General features: G+C 35.2%; 1 protein-coding gene across 20 annotated transcripts in view; it reads right to left on the bottom strand.

Annotated features, from left to right (window-relative positions):
- NUBPL (NUBP iron-sulfur cluster assembly factor, mitochondrial) overlaps positions 1-22010 on the bottom strand; it is a 230390-nt gene that overhangs the window by 53084 nt on the left and 155296 nt on the right. For all 20 annotated transcript variants that reach the window (XR_007412681.1, XR_003135457.3, XR_007412676.1 and 17 more), the window contains exons 7-8: positions 19753-19846; positions 4291-4376 (exon numbers count right to left, since the gene is read on the bottom strand). Coding sequence is in view for 12 of the 20 variants with exons in the window: in XM_049113623.1 (XP_048969580.1) it covers positions 4291-4376; positions 19753-19846 (180 nt within the window). In the remaining 8 variants the exon portion in view is untranslated. The remainder of the gene's footprint in view (positions 1-4290; positions 4377-19752; positions 19847-22010) is intronic.

Genomic DNA, 22010 nt, shown 5'->3' with positions numbered 1-22010 from the left:
TGGGATAAGGGCCAAGCCAGACATATGTTCAAGTAGTTCAGAGAAAGATTAACCTTTTCCGGGACTTTGATAAAAGCTTCCTAGAAAAAGTAATGCTGAGCAGGGATCTGAAATGTGAATATGAGTTCCCAAGCTAACGATGGTTTATCAGGAAAGGGACTATATGTACAAAATAACAGGATGTGAAAAAAATCATGACTTTTCCATGACAGCCCTACTTATTAGCACAAAGTAGAAAGCGTCCTCATGTTCTTCAGAAATCAGGGCCCCTTGACCATAATGGAGCCAGTCTATAGGATGATAAGGTATTTGGCAAAACAAAAACAAAAACAAAAACCTTCATCCTTCTTTTTTTTTCTTCTAATTAATAAGAGAAACTTATCACAGTACTTTGCTTATGGAAGGCACTCAATAGGAGTAAATATATATTTGTAAAATAAACTACTTATTGAATTAAAATTAACTAATAGATCCCTATGTATAGATGCTGTAAGAGGGGAAATATACTTTAATACACTTTTCAGGAACTGGGAAGGAGATTGCCCAAGAAGTTGGGGCTGGATAGTGAAATCCCTGAAACTCTAAGTTCAAATGGTAGAAGGACTCCAAGTTGAGGTGCCTGGGCCTCCTTTGAAGAAGAAGCAATAAAAATGGTTAAGAGTGACAATGCAAAAAGTACTCACAGTTCAAAATGTGTAAGATTGAAAAAAAAATTATTATTTAAAAAAAAACAGTCTGTAAACACTGAGATAATCGAGGATTTGGCAGAGCTGATATGATTTCAGGCAGAGAACAAAGAATTTAATAGTTCATCTCTTCTTCTCCTTCCCCTAACCAAGCCTTAAGTTTTATTTATTTATTTATTTAGATTTTATTTATTTATTTGAGAGAGAGAAAGTGAGTTAGAGAGAGAGCATGAGCAGGGAGAAGGGCAGAGGGAGAAGAAGGTTCCCTGGATGAGCAGGAAGCCTGATGATGGATGAGGAGGTCTGATTCCGGGACACCGGGATCTTGACCTGAGCAGAAGGCAGACATTTAACCGACTGAGCCACCCAGGTCCCACAAGCCTTGAGTTTTAGGAAACCATTTAAATTAACTTCAAAATATTCTTGTAGATATTACTAAACTCTGTCCATACCAATGAATTCCAATGACATCATTGTTTCCATGGGAACTAATGCACTTCAAAAGGAGAAAAAAAAGAAAGCAAGACTAAAAACTAGGAAAAAAATGAAATATAAATGGCATCAACAAAGCATAAATTACTCGTTTGCATTTATGGAACACTTTCTAATTTCAAATGCTTTGCCTTAACTTAGATTCCAATGCTCTTAAGTGTCAGAAGGATCTCAGAGGTCATCAAATCCACATCCTACTTATAGCCAGGATTCCCTATACAATGAAGCTAGCTGCACCATGGTTGTCCAATTGTTTCTAGAGCTCATTGTTGGAAAGTTCTCTCATTCACTTGCAAAGATTACTGAGCACCGATCTTGTTCTGCAGGCTTAAGAGATGATTAATATATTCTACCTCCTTTAAAAGTTTTTGCTGTTTAGAGAGCAAATAATTGAAACATAGGAGTGAAAAAAAGAGGGTTATAATAAGGATACAGGATGATGTCAAAAGAACCAATTTGGAGGGATTATGCATTTCCAATGACTTTTACTTCTATTCCACTTCAGTCCCACACACCCATGACCAATCACATTCTGGTGCAAACTTAAACTTCAACATTAACTTTCTGGATCACAAACAGCTCTTTCACTCCAAAACTAATCTTGCACTAGTCTATGAGCTTTATGCAGCTCAAGATCCTTCACTTGAAATATTTCCTCACTGTATTTCCTTGCTGGTATCTTCAACTTTCATTTTCAGTGGCACCCACCTAGTGACCATCCCTCTTTCCCACTGTTATGTTCCATAGGAGTCTCTGTCTCACCTTTTGTCCCTTTGTCCTAAAGTGTAGAGAAAAATCTGTCAGAACAATTATAAGATTGCCTCTTTACTTAGATGGCAGTACCTATCAGGTGCTGCAGGTAAATGAAAATAACCTAAAGACTAAAAAGGTGCATGGCTGAATTTGCCATCTATGGTCATTAGACCCCCAACTAGCAAAGTGCATGTAAAACCCGCCCCATAGCCATAGTCACATCAAGTGACAGCATTCATTAAAATAGTCTCTTGGTGTACAAAATGATAATTTACAGAGTGGGAAATAAAAAAATGTTGGTTTCTGCTTTTTAAAAAACTTTTCCTCAATAATTTCATGATACTTTAAAGTAAACTGGACATATGCCTCTTACTCTCATCTTACAGAATGAGAACTTAAGCATTCACTTGTTTGTATACTGATAGGATGACGATTAACCTTGAAGTGGCAGGAACAGACCACTGGCTCTGTCACCTAATTTCTGCTAGAAAGAAGGATTATGTATTACTTGCTCTCATAATTTTTGGTAGATAGACGTCTCTCTTACTTTTTGCTGGTTTATATTTTAAAATCCCATGTAAGTATTCTTACTTAGTTATTTGGGTGGGTAAGTATTACTTGTACCTAGTTTATTTTGGAGGGCATAATTGCTCAAACTATGTGCTTTGAAGATTTTATTTATTTAATTTTATTTATTTATTTATTTATTTGAGAGAGAGTGAGTGAGTGAGTGAGAGGGTGAACACAAGCAGGAGGGAGAGACAGAGAGAGAAGCAGACTCCCTGCTGAGCAGGGAATCCGATGTGGGGCTCAATCTCCAGACTCTAGGATCATGACCTGAGCTGAATTGACTGAGTTACCCAGGCGCCCTGCAAACTATGTGCTTTAATGAGACATTTTTCTGAGGTGTGCACTTGATTACCATTGCTTTCAAAATTTTCCAAGCTAAAATTCACAACATATAATACCATGGGGGTTTTATCATTCATTTATCCATATATAAAGATAGGCTTTAAATATTTCTGATTGTGGGAATACCCTCAGATCATCCTTATTAGGCTCCTCAATTTTCCTAAGACAATCTGGACCCAGTCCAGAGCTCCACAGCTTGTTAATGCATACAGCTCTGCACTAACTGGCAAGGGAGAAGAGGTACTTGTCAAAGAGGATCATCTCAACTCCACTACTCTATTATTTTATACTTTTCAGATGTGCTCCCCTGGGAGAAAAATATTTGTGAAAGAGCCCATTCATGCTAGTACATCACTGGATCTTATACTGTGTTAGTTTCATTGAAGAATTCAATGAAAGTTATGAATTCTCTCCATACTAAAACAAACTCAAGTGAACATATGATTTGGGAGTGGGGGAGGGGTGGAGGGAGAAAGAATCATGAGATTCCTGAAGCTAATTTATGGGCTGAAGCCTAAAAAACTCTGCTCTATAAGCTCTAAAATCTATCCCTGAATTAAGCAAAGCCACTAGATAATCATATGGATGGAGGCATCACATTGGCTTTGTACAAAAATGCTTGTTCTAAACTGTACTCTGGCATAAGTCCGCTTGCTTTTGCTGATGCAGGCTAGGAGGATGAACCCTCTACTTATAGTTTTAAAAAAAGGCAATCAGTGTGTTCATTATATAAACAGTCTTTTCTAAGAACCTAGGGGAGATTTATGCCTCTCTGGTCTCAGTTCTCCTTCTCTTGAAAATCATGTTCTTTCTAATCTCATGGAAATGGACAGTTTTATAAAGGCTCTATGTGATTCCTAAAAAAATTCATAGATTACTTCTAGCATGTATTTAAGTTCCTTAATGGCATGTAGTTTGTTTACAGATTTGCTTCTCATTCTGATTTTAATTATCCTTTTTCTTAATATTACTACATTTTAGATTGATTTTATTTCGTCATATGGTGTAGAAAACCCTTAGATACTTTTTAGAAGATGGTGAGCTACAAATGACTTAAATTGGAGACAGAAGGAAAAAAGTCATCTTTTTCACCTTGTCTTCCTATCAGTGCTCTATTCTAGTACCTCCACCTAAACACTCATGGGGGAGTTTTCTGTTGGTAATATCTCCAAGTATTTGGAGAGATAGTACTTGGTCATAGAACTCATACCTGATGTTTTAGAATTCTTTAAAAAAATATTTTAATGCAGTTAGAATTTTTCTTGATTAATATAACATATACACATTAGCACCTATATGTGTGTTGTTAAAGTTACCATAAAGATGAAGTAGTGTTTTCAAATAGGTTTCTGTACAGAAATAAATTAAGATTTGGACTGTATTTCTCAATGACTTGCTTCTTAGTTTGAGTATTCCATATTGTAACAATGAAGCTGTAAATGCTTACAGGCACATGGACTTTCCGAAACATCTCAGCACCCTTATGTGCGTCCACCAATGCAATGTCCTGGGGCGTAGAGACGATCACAGCACCTAACCAATAGAAATGACACCATCATTTAATTCTTTATGGAAAGATTACTTCCAAAATTATATTGCTTATATGCTAAAAGAGCCTACTACTACATTAACTATTTAGGTCATTTGTACAAATTTTACATACATGAATGGGAAAGATGAGGAAATGTCTACTTTGTTCTTGACTATTTTTAACTCCTCACTTCTACAATAACAACTGACTGACCAATGATTCAAGATCATAGCTATGTCATCAAGACTTTCTTCCTATTCAGATAATGTGCTAGTTAGAAGATGCACAAGGTAAGCTCTGCTTTCAAGAAGCTAATAATCTAGTTGGAAAATCCAAAAAAATTAAAGATTACAACACAATGTGCTAACCATTGTAACAGAAGTATGCCTCTTCAATATTATGGAATTAAAAAGGAGAAATAAAGGAAAGATAACTAACTCATTCTAGGGGTCAGAATGGTGAAGGTGATAATGGATGGAGTGAAAAAGCAGGAGACAAGGAGAAACAATAGGGGAAAGGTTTCAGAAAAGGGTGATTCCTGAGCTGAGTCCTAAAAATCTATATTATAGAAACTCACTAGTACAGAATGCACCATAAAGTACAGTTTGGTGGGGGTAAAACTAGAGGCTGTGGTAGAAACTAAGATGCAAAATAGTGGTGGCCTAAATGAAGGCAGCAACAAAGGTAGGTGAAGATAGATGCTTTCCTGGGTCTCCACTATGACCCTGCAGAAACCAGATGGTCCTATGATATAGCATTTCGAGAGAAAGTGCAGTGTAAATTTTTAAGTGGAAATATCAGAGGGCTGGTTATGATCTGCAGTTTGTGATTTCCTAAATTTTGTGGGTTTTTCTAGATGATAACCTGAAAAATAATTAATATAAACCTATTCTACATTACCTAGATAACCATCATCTTCTAACTAAATATACACTGACATGACATTTCAGAGCTCCAAACTATTAAACTGGCACTAAAAGGTAGTATTTCATCACAACTAATGGAAACAGATGTAGGATCAACAATAAATAATGGACTGCTCCAAATGAAGGTCAAACAATACTACAAAGTATAGTTGAAGGGGCATTTTGAAGCAGTCCAAATAAAGACAAGTGGCAGGGAAACCAAGTCATCACAAAGCACATGGCAATATAGGCATGCCAAATTTAAAAGAACCTGTGCCATAGGAGCTAGCTACAAATTCATCTTGCAATCAATATTTTCATTTCAGCAAAAAAACACTTCATCTTTCACATTAAACTAATGTCATTAATTTGAATTGTATTGATTTTTTAAAGTTTTGCTTGTATTTCCTCTAATATTTTTTAGTTTTTAAAAAATTACATAAGACCTATAAGCTTAAGGAATTTATAGTTACACCTAGCTAAGTAGTCTTATAATAAGAATAAGTCAATATGGGGTATGGGGCAGATTATTTTTCCTTTAGAAGGAGGGCCTATTCATTACTCAAGTTTGAGAAACACTAGCTTTGGAATTCCAACAGAATCAGAAATCAAATTTTCATTCCATAGCCAACTTCCTATGTTACTAGGGCAATAATCTCTCTGAGGTTGCTGTTACTATGCCATTTTATAGATGAGGAAACTAAATCTCAGAAATAATTAAATGAAACTAATGTATGTAAGGTGCTTGACATGATGCCTAGACACAGGGTAAACATTCAGTAAAAGGTAGCTGATGTTGTTGTTGCTCATATTATCACATTATTTTATTACTGTTATTAATAAAATGTCTTAGAAGTTGCTGGAAAAGTCACTTTTATATGTACCACCAGGCAGCTCACCATACTTTTCAAACTGTTTCATGGGTCACCACATCCTTCTATTTCTATTTGCTCTGCCCAAGGAACCAAAAACTAGTTGACTGTTTTCTTTCCTGTCTTTCAAAGATTGATGGAAATCACATCTTTGAAAAAAATTATACTCGACTCTACTCCACAGAGCTAATATACATCCACAATTTGCCACCTTCTAGGTTCTGTTATCAATCTATTTCACTGCTTTTTCATATCTAGGCATTTGGAAGGAATCTGATTCCAGTTCTGTGCCCATCTAGCTGTGTGACTGACCTCCAGCAAGTAACTCAGAATCACTCTAGGTCTCAGTTTCCTTAGCTACAAAGTTAATGCAAAGACTAGATAGTCTCCAAGGTCTCAGCTAGCTCAGATTATATGCTTTAGCACTGCTTCTAAACTATAGTTTCCAAAACCACTCCTGTTCATCCTGACTACTCAGTAAACCTATTTAAGTGAATGTGAAATGCTACCCTACTCTAAGAATAATGACTGTTCAATCTCAGAGCCACTCTCTTCACATGTAAATAAAACCTCCTTGGCCATTTCTACCAAATTCTCTCTTAATTATATAACAGTATACAGGGGGTTTTCTATTGCATTAGCCCTAAAAAGCACTTTCAGCTTTCACACGATACAATCATTTTATTATTTTAAATAGCCTTTGTTTACTATTTGTATTACCACTATATGATATAATTTCATGGGCAGTTATGATTTTTCTCATTTATTACTCAAATAAAACAGACACAATGTCATGCACAAAATAGGCACTTAACAAAAAATAACAATTTCTTATATTTTCAAATCATCTATCCTGAACTACTGCTACATGAGTTCTTAGTTGGTAACTCCTTGAACTAGCAGTTAAGAGCTCTGAATTCTGGCTATGTTTACTATGTTTTTGTAACTATATAACCTTGAATAGCTCACTAAATCTCAATACATCAAGATGTATTATACAGAACTCTTCTGTTAAATGTACCAATATCCATTGTTCCTATTTAACTCAAAGAGATGTTCCATTAAAAAAAATGTATGTGTTATAAAAATGTTTGGCAATATTATTTTGATAGCTATAAGACCCTAGAGAGAAGGCTGAAGTACCTTGATTTTTGCTGTACTTAACCCTAACATAGTATCACAAGTAAGCATCTACATCATCTCAGTCTCTTTGTAATCTAAATAGCATCATTCATAAATCAATTAATAACAACTTTTTGACAAGGACACTGATCATTTTCTATCATCAAATGCTTACAAAATGTAAACATTCCATTAGAACTACCAGCCACATTTATAAAAGATTTTTGGGGAGTAGCCTGGGTGGCTCAGATGGTTAAGTGTCTGCCTTTGGCTCAGGTCATGATCCTGGGGTTCTGGACCCCATCAGACTCTCTGCTCAGTGGGGAGCCTGCTTCTCCCTCTCCCTTCCACCTATCACCCCTCATGCTTGCACATGGGTGCTCTCTCTCTCTCTCACTCTCAAATACATAAAATATTTTTTTAAAAAGATTTTTTCGTGTAAGAGTTCTTTTGCTGAAGTACATGTTCTTAAATAATTAAATTCTTAATCACAATGTAATCAGTCTTTAGGACTATTCTGAGAAAATTTTTCTAGCCTTCTTTTTTTTTTCATAAATTTTTATTTATTTATGATAGTCACACAGAGAGAGGGAGAGAGAGGCAGAGACACAGGCAGAGGGAGAAGCAGGCTCCATGCACCGGGAGCCCGATGTGGGATTCGATCCTGGGTCTCCAGGATCGTGCCCTGGGCCAAAGGCAGGTGCCAAACCGCTGCACCACCCAGGGATCCCTAGCCTTCTTTAAAGAATACAAAAACATAACTAGCACACACAGAAATCACTACTTCTTTTGTCATACCAAATTTTAATACATCAAATAAGTAACCATTTCAGACAGCCCTACAATGACCTTTAGCATGTATAAGAAAATAAACAAAACCTCCATTAAAATTAAATCTTATTAATCAATCTATACATTACAATCTAGACTTTTAAATTTTAAAAGAATTATATCAAGCTTTTTCTTGTTACTGTATCTCTTTTCTTAAAACATGGTTTCCAAATCTGCTATTACATTTATCTTTATTATTTTTGGCTATCTACCTAATAAATTTTCATTTTTATCAGCGCATGAATAAATATAAACTCAAATTTTTCCCCTTTAATACCATCACTGATGATGTCACTTTAGTTTTCTGATGGAGGGTTAGTTCGGAAACTTGTGCTCCCTCTACTGATCACAAGGAATGCTAGTGCGACAAAGAGAATTTTCAATTTGCAATAAATAAGAATATTTTCTAGGGGTAAAACATAGTATTATAAAAGAATAGTATCTCAAGAATTCCAGGGATAATTTGATAGAAAATAAATGTCCAAGTCCAAACAATTAAACAATATTTTTAAACGTTATTTTCCAAGTTGTAATCTTTTTAAAAGGCTTTTTATCAATGGAGATTTACTAAAATATTATCTGGCAGATTCTGGCAAATATGTAAACATTCTAAACAATATTTATTTAGAGTATTGTTTTAATTGCTAATTCTCTTGACTATTAAAAATAAATTCTATAACTGCATACATGAATTTGGGTCAGAGTTCAGAGTAGTTAAACATTTAAAACTGATTATTCCAGATGTTAGGCTGATCATAATTACAGCAGTGTGGAACTACTCAACTATGCCATTGTGCATCTCAGGGCATAAATTGGATCTAATTCCCATGCCTGATTGAGAATTTCAGTGTAGGAAACTACTATGTGCAACAAAAACTGCTCATAATGATATCTAGATGAGTAACTCCATACCTTACAACTCTTGAGTACATCAATGTAAAGTCAACTAAGACTTAAAAGAACAAATTGACTGCTATTCTCTCTTTTTGAAAAGTAGGCTCCATGCCCAGCACAGAGCTCAGTGTGGGGCTTGAACTCATGACCTGGGCTGAAATCAAGATTTGGATGCTTAACCGACTGAACCACCCACGTGCCGCAAATTAACTGCTCTTCTTAATGTTCATAGTACTCTAATAAAAAGTGATGCTGATTCTCCTAGATTTAAAGATACTTGCGGTAAAATAATCATTCAACTTCTGCTAGCTTAACATAAATAAATACCAAATGTATCATTGTTTATTAACTATACAATAGATTGGTTTTGGTATTTTTTAGTTCTTCCTGTCTTTCGCCTCTGTAGCCCTGAAATTTCCTTAATTATAAAAATTATTTGCTATAAGATGAAGGAATGTCCACTAATATTAGTATATGATTAAGTAAAACTAAATATTTAAAAACGTAAATCTATCTCAAATGTACCCTCAGACTGTGTTTCAACAGAAAATATAAATAATTCTTTCATGAGTCATAGTTTTGGACTCTTTGCACCATTCCAACAGAGAATTGACTATAGTCACATGTTTATTAATTTAAAGATCAATCATTATTTTCACTTTAGAAATGAATTATGGTACAGGAAATTTGTCAATGGCTAACAAAAATTATACAAACACAATAATTAGTGGAAACCACAGTATTTCAAATTCACTAGTGAGAGAAAGAGTGTGCACTCTGGAACTTTAATGAGAATTCAAGTTCGTCAAAGGAATCTAGATGTGTATCTGCTACTTAGGGACAAAGACTGGCTCTTCAATAATGGAGTTAACAGGTAATGGGCTTCTAATCACTTCACCTTAATGATGCTGATAAAGAATTCACCAGGGCTATCCAGACGGCTGGTTACCAAGGAACCACTCGGGATAAGTGAGACTTTCAGAGATTTTAAAGAGCTTGAGCTGGAAACAAATAGCTCATATTCTTCACTCATGCTTGCTTGCTCTCTTATTCTCTTCCTCCTCTCACCTCTGATGTTTCCAGTAAAGTTAAAATCCTTGCTTCTTTGCAGTCTTGATTCCATCTTTAATGTTGATCAGTAAACACCTTGGGGAGCCTACTTGTAGTATACCTATGTCTCTACAACTCAGAAAGAAAGCTCTTTTGCTCTTCTATGAGAGTCTGTTCATGTTGTATTCTTAGATTTAATATTTTGCATTTCAAATTCTGTTAGATGCATGTATAGCTCAACCTGCCCAGGCTCACAGTGAGTCACCACCAAAGGCCGTTTTGTTTAATAATGAAACACATTCCTTTTATATATATTCTTTCTCTAATATGAACTCCAGAGAGAAGAATTACTACTCCCTGACTACCCTAACTTTAGTTAACCAGGTATGTCTTAGGAAATAGAGACTGAGATTTTATATGGAAAAAGTTTACTACATTTCCAAATACTATCATACTTAAGATGTGAAAACATCCTTTAGAGCTAAACTTCTGATTCAGATCAAATTTCTAAAATCTATGATCAAGAGCAAAAATTTTTAAATGACAGACTGTGGGACTTGTACTTTTCTACATACAAGTGCTTAATGAATTTAAAGTAGTTTTTAATATGAATCTGACTATCCATTGGCCATTATACTAGTCACTGAATTTTAAGACATTAAGGAATTTTAGCTGTCAGGCATATATCATGAAGTAAGTGCCCAGAAATTCTCAAACAATGAAACTGAATGAACTACTTACCATCCAAACATAAGCTAAATGATCAAGGAATTCAAATGTCAGATAGGTTGGTAGAGACAAAGTGATTCTGAAAGCTGATTATATAAGAATCATTTGAAAAAGGTTTTAGAATCCTGGGTCTTAAAAAAAAAATCCTGGGTCTTTCCATGTCACAGTTCAGAATTTGTTAATTCTCAGGCTATTTCTTTAAACTTGTTAATTGATTGCTATAAATTCAACCTATAAAATACAGTAACTCAAATAGAAGAGCCCAAAAAGCTTATTTCTTTAAAATTTAGATTAGAAAATACTGTTGTTCATTAACCAGTGATATTATATTTAGTTTTATAATTTGATTCCCAATGTAACAAAGACTGAAGTTTCAGACTGAGTACCAGGAATGCCCTAAGTGATAAAACTCTGGAATACAGTTTCTAGCCTTTAACACCTGGCTACAATTTATATAACAAGACAAATTTATTCTGAAAATAATTTTTATAATTTGATAAATAAAACAATAATTCTTTTCTACACAATGCAATTCTTGCCAAAAAGCCGTTAATTATAATGCTGCCTAGTTTTTGCATAGAAACACAGTACATATGGAAGTCGTCCAAAATTGACAGTCTCCTTCAAAGTTCCATTCTGCAAGTTGAAAACATAAATGAAGATTTAGTATCTTTGAATACTAGGAATAGCTATGACCTAAGTCTTCTATCTTTAAAGTATCAGAATGTTTCTAGCTTTACAGTTTGAGGTCATTGTAAACTATAAAACTGTAGGGGAAACAAAGCAATAAAATCCAAAATAGCCAAATGTTTTTCTTTGAGTTATCAATGGTTTTCCAAAGGATTAGTACTGTATCTTTAAAAAATTACTCTTAAATTTCAAAACAATTCTAAGGGGAAAAAATAGCTATTCAAAAAAAAAAATTAAAGACTTCATTTAGGTTATCTAAGTGAAACCACTATGTTCCTTTTGTTTTGAGAGAGAAAATTCCAGATAACAAGGTAACTATTTCAAAGGATGGCCTAAGGTAATTCACTTATTCAATAATAGCAACAATAAGCTTCTGATCCTTCAAAACCCAATAGGTTTTCATATTATCAAAACTACTGTCCAAATTAGCAATCAAAGAGTATTACCTGAAAAGAGATCACTGATTAGGCCAAATAAACTGCTGGTGGAGGGGAAAACACTAGTGTGGAATTGTACAGCTTTTCCTCCTGTATCTTTGATGAATGAATAGAGTTCAGTTACTGTAGCAATAGGCCCAATGCCTTTCACAAGCAATAAATGCTTTTCATTTTAAACAATGACTGAAATATTCAAGTGGCATAATTTCAAATTCCTACCTCGACTCATTTAAATGAATGAGAGGCAAAAAGGCCTCTGGCTTTCCTTCTAACCACAGGGTCCAGACAGAAAGTGTCATAGACAGGAAGAAAGGGCATCACCTCATTTTTGTAATGTAATACCAGTCTGCTAGTGTAGCTTCTCTTGGAGTCCATATTTAGCATATCATCTAGCTGACTCCTCTACCATATACAGTAACTCCTTCTCTAGGAGAAAGGAATCAAAGCAGGACCCACACTAAGACTGTTTTCTGTTCCATTTCTGCCCTTCCCTGAAAGAAAAAGAAAGAAAACAAAGAAGGGATCATGATGGCTCCCCTCTCAACTGCTCAATCTTTGTCCCTTCTATCAGAAAAATAGTTTCCAAGTTTCACTCCTATATCAATTTTACTTAACAAAGGGCAACTTTTTTCATAACTCTATCCTATCAAAATAAATTCTTCCATCCATTACTCCACACTATACAAAACTTACTTATTTCATTACTTATCTACAAATAAATTTTCTGTTCATAAATTTGATGACAGTACAATTTTGCCTTGTGATAGTATGGATTTTCACTACTTTGACTGTACTACTACTGGTATCTGTATTAGCTCGCAAACTTTTAGAGGGCACAGGTCTTTGCTTTGTATTTCAGCTACTGCAAGTTACTAATTCACAATTATAATGAGGACCAGAAGAAGAAAACAAGCTGTTTTAGTTATTTTCCACTTGCTGCACTTCACTTCCCTCCCCCCACCAAGCTCTGCTTCATTTTCCACCCCTCTCTATCCTGATCAATGCCTGGGTAGCTGATCTCCGTGGACTAAACCACCTGAGTTTTCTTACTGGCTTTCAATGGGGATCTGCCAGTAGGAAGTACCTGCAGGATATGAGACTCTGAGAGGAAAAAGAGGCTGCAGGATTATTACCTACCTCGTACACCACTCACTCCCTAACTTGCAACCATTCTGGCCTTGGCTAAGTTCCTCTGTGGCCACCATTCCCAAATGGCAGACCCTTTTTATGGCTCTAGCGGTCACCAGGTTCTACTGCCACAGTTCATTCCCAGGCCCCGTTAGGCAGAAGGGACAGTAATGACTTCCTATGCCACTAGTTTGTAGGTACTTCACCCTCTCTTGCTGGTTTCCTTAATGCTGCCCATCTCTCTATTACCACCCCCCTCACTAACTTCATTCTGTTAATTCCTTTTAAAGTATGTCATCTATTTCCTGCCAGGACCCTGACTAATATAGCATCTTAATACAAATAACTTACTAAAATTCTCCAGTCTCATGAAAAAGCACTGACTCTTCATATTCTAAGAGTTAAAGTCAAAGTCAGATAGTCTATATAGTCATACAGAGGACTTTAGTTAAGGCAAAGGAGGAGAGAAAAAAATTTAAGTAACATCTATTAGAATTCAAATACCAGCACAGTGCATATATTTTCAAAATATTCAAGGTACTCATAATGTTCCTCAAAGAAATATTAATCCTCTTCCATTATGGAAGAGCAGATAAGTGTTCAAAAATTCCCAAGAGCTCATCGTTATGTCTTAAAAAACCCAGAAGTCAACCCTAGGATTTACCTGACTCAGTATATGGCAACAACTAATTTAAAAGCTAACAACCAACAAGCAAAAACTCAGCAAACTGTATCACTTGGGGGGGAAGAAAGAGTAAAAAAAATAAAACCAGCACTAATAACTCTGCCTCTGTTCCTTGGCAAGTTCAACAAGAGCAAATCCAAAGACTATAATTGGTTATTTCCCATCCTTTATCCTGTCCTTTTCCCTCTAGCAATTACTACAACTACTAGCTATTTGTAGCATGTAATGATTCAATAGCCCATGTATGCTCAAATTTAAATCATTAGCCACTAATACTGCTATCAACATATTTATTACTATTGTTGGTACACAACACTTTTAACACATATAAAAGGATGATTTTTTTCTTTAAAGTTTCTTCTTATGAGCTTGTCATCCATTTAATGGAATAAAAAAATGTAACACATACAAAGAGCTGCTAACTAGCATTCAGAAAAAGGATTGTTTTGTTTATACAGGTCTGCCTCCATAAATTTTCCAAAAGGAGGTCTCTTTCCAAATACAAAGCATTTCACTTCATTCTCAACATGCCTTGGATATATGCAAAGTTGATACAAAGGCTCTTTCTAATTGAGGACATATCACCACCAAAACCTCACCAAAAAACTCAAAGTAGTTTCTAAAAAAATATAATACATTTAGATAGAGGTTTTACATGATCCTTTATTTGATCCTTATAAGTCTGTGGGGTAGACAGGTATTCCACAGGTAAGAATAAATAGAGAGTGAGTTAAGCACCTTACGTAGCACCCCTGGAAGTAAATGAGAAAATTTATTATTGTCTTACAATGGAGCAATGCTAGTAATTCTCTCTACTAACTTGGTGGAGTCTGTATGTAACCAAATAGCAAGTGTCCACATGCACATTATTTCCCAGACACCAAAACAAAGTTAATACTAAAAGGTATCATCTAACCACAAGGACATTATATACAGAACAGGAAAATGGATAGCATAAATAAACCCCTAAAATGAAAGTATTTTTCCCTCAAAGGGAGAGTGAAATAAAATGTGTGTTTTTAATAAATACTTTTTAAAACTTATACAGAAAAAACACCTGGGCAAAAGCATTTAGGGTGGAGGAGATCACAGGAATGAGTTAGTAGATGGTAAGAAAATAAGGAGGCACAAATTTCTTTATATAAACAGTGATAACTAGTCAACTAGCTTTGTTATTTATTCAATCAATATTAATTGCATAAGCCACTGTCCAAGGTACTCTAAGAAATATCATGATAAATAGGAAAAAGTTCTTGCATTCATGTAACTTACATCCTAGTTGAGAAGATAATATGGACACATAGATAAAACTCATTCACTGATTCAACATTTCCTGAATGGTTACAGGAAGGCACGGAGTTTGGCACTGTGAGAAATACAAGGATGAATTAAACAAATCCTTAGCCCTCCAGGGAGTAACAGTCTGGTAAGAAAATAGTTTTGCAGGCTGTAAAGGGAGAACATAAGGAGTGCTGTTAAGAGTGGTCTGAATGAAACGCTATGTGAATTCCAAAAGAGGGAGAAATGATTCTCAACTAGGGATTTGAGGAAGATGACAGAAAATAGACATTTGAAATAAAGGGTATGCAGGATTTGGGTACCCACTGATTAGAGAAAAAAAGATAGTCTAAGTAAGGGTGAAATGCATATAAAGACAGAAACTTTGGAAAGTAAAGGGAAGATGGAGGGGGCAGTAAGCACCTAAGGGTTTGGGAAGGGGATTCCAGATTATGTGCAGGAGTTTAGGGGGAAGGTGAAGGAAGTCAAATCACAGGTGGGCTCAAATGGGAGTCTAAAAAGCTTATATGGTTTATGGGATATAGGACATAAGAAAAGGTAGAACAGAATATCTTAAGAGAGTTCTAAAGTCAACGTTAAGAGGAAAGGAAAATTAGGTTAGTAACTAGAGATCATTCATTTAGGCTTAGAAAGGCTGATATGAATCTGATAGGCTGTTCCAGGTAATATAAATTGATGAAAGCCATGATTCAAGCAAGTTCAGCAACTCCTTGGTCAGTACCCTTCCTGGGAGAGAGCTCAATTTTTATTTCTTCAGAAATATTGACTAAAATGACATTGGCCTGAATAAAACCAAACCTCAGGAACTAAGCCTTTATAATACACATGGGCACGCCATGCATACACAATCCCCCCCCCCCACACACATCATTTTGGTAGGATACTTTTATTGCTGGATTTTTTTTCTAAGTTTAAAATTAAGAGATGTTCAGTGCAGAAAATCTAGTCTTTTCATTGCTGCTAATTTTAATACTGACATAATAACTGAGAGTACGAATGTACTAACACTGACAGCTACAATTCTGTATTGGGAGCCAGTGTACCTGGAAACTAGCCAACTGTCCAAGACCAGTATGATTAACCCAAAGATGACAATGGTCTTTCCAAGACTCATTTGGAGCTCTACTCCTAAAGGTCAAAGGAGACTGCTTCTAGTATCTCCAGATCTTCCCTTGAATATATGAGTCAAAGAAGCCCAAAGCAATCTCTCAGGAATCAAAACAGAAACAAGACTAAACATAGTAAACACTAGCACAGACTGTTGGTTGGACACTTATCATATAGGGGTGTACAGGTTAAGCATATATTTTTAAAAGATTTTATTTATTTATTCATGAGAGACACAGCGAGAGAAGCAGGGACACAGGCAGAGGGAGAAGCAGGCTCCATGCAAGGAGCCCAATGTGGGATTTGAACCTGGGAATCCAGGATTACGCCCTGAGCCAAAGGCTGACGCTCAACTACTGAGCCACCCAGGTGTCCCAGATTTAGGCATATTCATAAGTTTATTTTTATCAGAAATCATCTAGATCAGAATAATTTCAATCTAACGAGTTTGAGTGAATTAGAACTAACCTCAGAAAATAAGTGAGTCAAATGCTGTTGGGCTTTGTGTTAGAATAGCTTTATGTAGAGGTTGAAAGCATGAGCTTTTTTTTTTTTAATTTTTTATTTATTTATGATAGTCAGAGAGAGAGAGAGAGAGAGAGAGGGAGAGGCAGAGGGAGAAGCAGGCTCCATGCACCGGGAGCCTGACGTGGGATTCGATCCCGAGTCTCCAGGATCGTGCCCTGGGCCAAAGGCAGGTGCTAAACTGCTGCGCCACCCAGGGATCCCCGAAAGCATGAGCTTTAAACTCAATCAGAACTGATATAAGCCTCAGCTATGAACTATTGTAACAGTGTGACCTTGGGAAAGCTGCTTAGCTCTTCAAAGATATAAGAAAATAAGGATAATATCTGTGATAATTAAATATAAAAATTAATATATGAGATACTGTCCTTAAATGCCAGTTTATTAATAATGGGTAATTATCATGGTACCAATTTATACAGAAATCTGTCCTTAAAGAATCAATGCTTTCTATTTAGTTTTTAAATTATAAATATATACATGCTCATTCAAGAAAATTTAGAAAATACTGATAAATCATAACTTTACTTCCACAGTCCAGAAATCACTAAATTTATGAATTTTCAAAAACTTTTTTTTGGAACTTGGCTCTATTTTTTTTAATGGATCAGACTTGGGAAATAAAATAAATGTTATGTTTCTATAACAGAATTATATAAACACCCAAAGTTTCATTTTTTTTATTTCTTCCCCTTAGGCTGAAAAAATGCAAAGCAAACAAGGTATGGTGCTATATATATTTTTTTAAGAGACAGAGAGAGAGTATTCAAGGGAGAGGCAAAGGGAGAGGAGAGAGAATCTTAAGCAGACTCATGCCCAACATGGAGGCCCAATATGGGGCTCAATTCGCGACTCTGAGATCATGACCTGAGCTGAAATTAAGAGCCAGATACTTAGCCAACTGAACTACCCAGGTACCCTCATATTTATTCTTTAAAAACTCATCTCTATTAAGTGTTTTACAATTCCCCTCAAATCCATGATCTCTTTGTCCTGTGATTAGACTTCTCATACAGCAGGTTTTCACACTGAATTGTAGTTCTTTTCTTAGCAGCCACTTGTTCCCCGTGCCCTTCCCCTTGGCTCTATCTTCTAGAGCTGGGGCTTTGAACCTAAGAACTGTGAATCTCCTAAAATGCACATTAAAATAGTGTTTCTGTAAATACAAATACATCTTCCTGGGGAGAATCCATATATTATTTAAATCTCAAAAAATTCTGAGTATCAAAAAAGGTACGGAACTCTGGTCTAGGGAAAACATTTGTGATTTAATTATCCTTGGATCCTCTATAGTGCTTAGCATCTATCTTTATATGCATAAATATTTGTTGATTTAAAATTTTATTAATAAAGTAAATAGTAAATACATAAATTTACCTATTCTTCAAAATATATTTTCTCATATATTTTTCTCATTCATTTCCTCATCTTAACATAAAAAATACTGCTTCTGAAAGAATGGTGGTTACCAGAGTTTAGGGAAAGGAGGAAATGAAGTGTCACTGTTTAACAGATACAGAGTTTCAGTCTGAGAAAATGAAAAAGTTCTGGAGTTGTATTGTGGTGATGGCTGCACAACAATATGCATGTATTCAATATTACTGAATGTCATGTTTTACCATCACTACAACAAAAAAATACTGCTTTTTATTACCATGTGATATTAATGACTTATTTATTTAGGGCAGACTCTTCATCAAAGTAAAGGAATAAAGAAATATTACTGGTTAAATTTTAGCATATAAGAAAAAAATCTTCAAAGGAGAAGCAAATCTTAACCTCAATCTACATATTGTTGGTTTTAAGTACAAATAAAAATAGGGTGATATAATCATAAATCCTATACAAATAGAGGGGCTGTTATCTGAGTAAACAAAGGTAAATTGCTTGGGGCTATCAGTTTATCTGTGTGAAGTAAATTAAACTTTTCAAGGTACCAAATCACAATTCAGGGAATACATGATAATTCAGCCCAACTGTATCAACGAATTATCCATATAAATAATATAAACATTTTGGAAGTCTGCAACAGGCATTTCAAGATGCCAGGAGCACATTTTATTCAATAAACATCTAGCAAGTATTCCTAAGATTCAGAAATACACAAGTCCCATAAATACTTAAAAATACCAAGAACAGACTATCCAGTACACTGATTACAAAACAGATGTATCCAACTATTTTCCTATGCCACTTCACTTTACTCCCATCTCATATTGTCTAGATTGCTTCACTAAAGAAAGAGTCTCTGACTCAGTAAGGTAGCAAATATATTTAAATATCAAAAATATTCATGTTACTGCCTTTTGGGGCAATCTCAAAAAAATTCATTTTAATGATGCTATGTTGATATTTCCAACCAATGTGTATGACTTATCAAAAATCTAGATTCTAAACCTTTTGGTGATTAAATGTCAGTAATATTTCTTGGTTATTTATTACCAATACATAACTGATTTCTAATGACATTCTAAAATTCAATTATTTTCCTAACACCCTTATGTATAAGAGAGATTCACAATTATTTCTCCACTGGAATTTAGGAAAATCCTTGGAAACAGATTCAACATAAAAGCCAACTACTTATATTTAAATTCTCTACCATAGACAAGATAGCTACTATCATAATGAAATATTGTATAGTTGATGTAAGCTAATATGCTATTGCCCTCTTAAGGTTAACATTAAATAATTAGCTGAATATAAATTTTCCCATACTTGCATACACCAAAAAAGCCAAACTTTCCTTATATTAATTTATATTCAGTATTTGCTCAATAAATATTTGCTGAGTGCTACTATGCTGTCACTGCAGGACAGCTATGAACCAAACAGCCACGTTCTACCTAAACAATATTTGTTATTGTTTTTCTAGAATACAGATTTATATCACCTCCTTTTCAAAGTGTCTTTATGTTTTTGTAAACACAGTCATTTTGGTAATATTTTGAAAAATTCAATTTATGAATCTGATCTCTAAAGAAAAATTTATAAATGACTGTTTTGAAGACATAAAAATGTTTGCCTATCACAGAGTTTCTTTTTCTGTATGGGAATAGCAAAACACCAAAGACAGCACAAATTACTTTAAAGTTTAAGATTACCTGAAATGGGAATATTCTGTGAGATGGATAACTGTACATCTCCAGTTCCTGGTGGCGTGTCAACAACTAAATAGTCAAGTGGACCCCAATCTACCTAAAAACCAAGATGACACAAATATCATTGTATGACAATTACAGTGAATAGTGATATAAATAAAAACGAATGTATTAATAACAAATCCAAAGTAACAGCTTTCACTTAAGCCATTACACTAAGTGTCAGGGATTGTGCTGAAGGCTAAGGATAAGCGAATAAGTAAGAGACTTCCTGGCTTTAACAGACCTATGAATGAAAAGGTTAAATTTCCAAATGAACCCTCCTCTCTTGCCCCACCCTCCAACATACACACACACACACACACACACACACACACACACAAAGGTGAACCTATTCCACAGTGGGCTTCTTCTATTCAGGACCAATAATTTATTTTCGTTGGGGATAGCCTATACCTAGGAAGGCCTCAGTTCTGTGCTCTTTGGTTTTTTGGTACAGCATTTTCTATGGCAGATCCTAATATAATTTTTTAAGGTTTATTATTTTTCCTTCTTAAAACACACTAATAATGAAAACCGAAATGTATGAAGAAAAATTCAGAAACATAACTAGACTTCCAATACTATTATATTTTTATTATTTCTTTCCAGGCACCTTTCTAAGTATCTATACCTAGAAAATATCAGCTATGTTACCAAGTTCTTAAGGCTCAGCCTCAATTTAGACAGGTCTTAAGGGTTCCTCACACTCTTTAGTCCTTGGATGGCTCCTCCCTCTGGGTACACAGTTTCAGTGAATACCCCTATGATCTTTTCATTTGCCTAAAGTGGAAGCTTGGAATCATCTTTAACTCTTCCCTTACCCTTACTAGCCTTGGTCACTTATTTTGCCTTCTAAAAAGCATATATCCACTTCTCTCTTTTCTCATTGCTGAGAACCCAGTGGAGATCACAGGCATCTATCACTAAAGCCTTCCAACCAGTCTCTGCTCTGACACTGCCCATCCCATCTGTTCCTAACACTACTGGAAAAGGTCTCCTCTAAAATATAAGTCTAATAGTGTCTCTTTTTTGTTTAGAATTATTCTATTGCTTTTAGGATAAAGTCTGAGCTTAAGCTCTAGAACATTCTGTCTGGTCTTCTTCATCTGCTAATTCATCCTCATGCTTCATAATCCAGCTTGAAATTCACTTCCCCTCATTCCCATTAGATTAGATATGGTGTTCCTAGTAGGTACTTCTAATTGTTCATTCATTCATTCACTTGTAGAATGTTTTAGTGTCTCCTACATATTAAGCATCGAGCTAGGTATTGATAATTAAATGGTACCGTGGTCCTTAGCCTCACAGAATTTATAATATAGGAGGAGACAGAGTAAGCATATAATGAAATAACCTTTGCAAAGGAAAGAGTTTAGTAAATGTAAGCAAGTGAAAGAAGATCAACATAGCTAAAGAGCAATTATTCATTCACCTATTAACACATATATTCAACACATATTTATTGAGAACTGATTAAGTACTAGGCACTGTTCCAGGTGATGGGGATAGAGCTGTGGACAAAACAAAGTCCCCGCCCTTCCCAGCCACTGTGGAACTAATATTTTAGTGTTAGGCAGACAAACAGATAGTAAGACAAATCAGAGTGTAAAAAGGGCTATGAAGAAAACAAGTATCCTTTACTATACAAATTACTTGGTTCCTAATTCAGATATCTAGGTCAAATAATAGCAAGAGATATTTTAAAAATCTCTTCAATTTTTGAATTTCTGAGAGCAAGTAGTAAGAGTTCAGATAGCAAAGGATTTATCAAAGAATTTCTTTTTTTTTTTTAGGATTTTATTTGAGAGAGACAGACGGATAAGCAGACTTCCTGCTGAGTGGAGGGGCTGACATGGGGGTTCATTTCCAAAATCCTGAGATCATGACTTGAACCGAAGGCAGATGCTTAACTGACTGAACCACCCTAGTGCCCCAAGAATTTCTTTTAATCTCTTTGATTCCCAAAGTCAAATGGTAAAGGATATTTGTAGAGTAGGGAAAAAGAATAGCATGGTAGAAGGTACTACTTTAAACTGAGTGAAGTCAAAAAATAACTGCAGCAGTCATCTGAAGGAAACAAAGCTCTCCAGGAAGAAGCAACAGCAAGTGCGAGAAAGGTTCTAACCAATGGGGATATGCTTGGCAAATTTGAGGAATAGCTAGGAAGTCAGTATAGCATTTCTAAAATAGCATCCCACTTCCCACCATCAATCTCTCTC

The sequence above is a fragment of the Canis lupus genome, chromosome 8 (genome assembly GCF_003254725.2).
Source record: "Canis lupus dingo isolate Sandy chromosome 8, ASM325472v2, whole genome shotgun sequence".
Taxonomy (NCBI): Eukaryota; Metazoa; Chordata; class Mammalia; order Carnivora; family Canidae; genus Canis; species Canis lupus.
The sequence above is the reverse complement of the archived record's forward strand: the minus strand, read 5'-3'. Positions and strand labels throughout refer to the sequence as shown.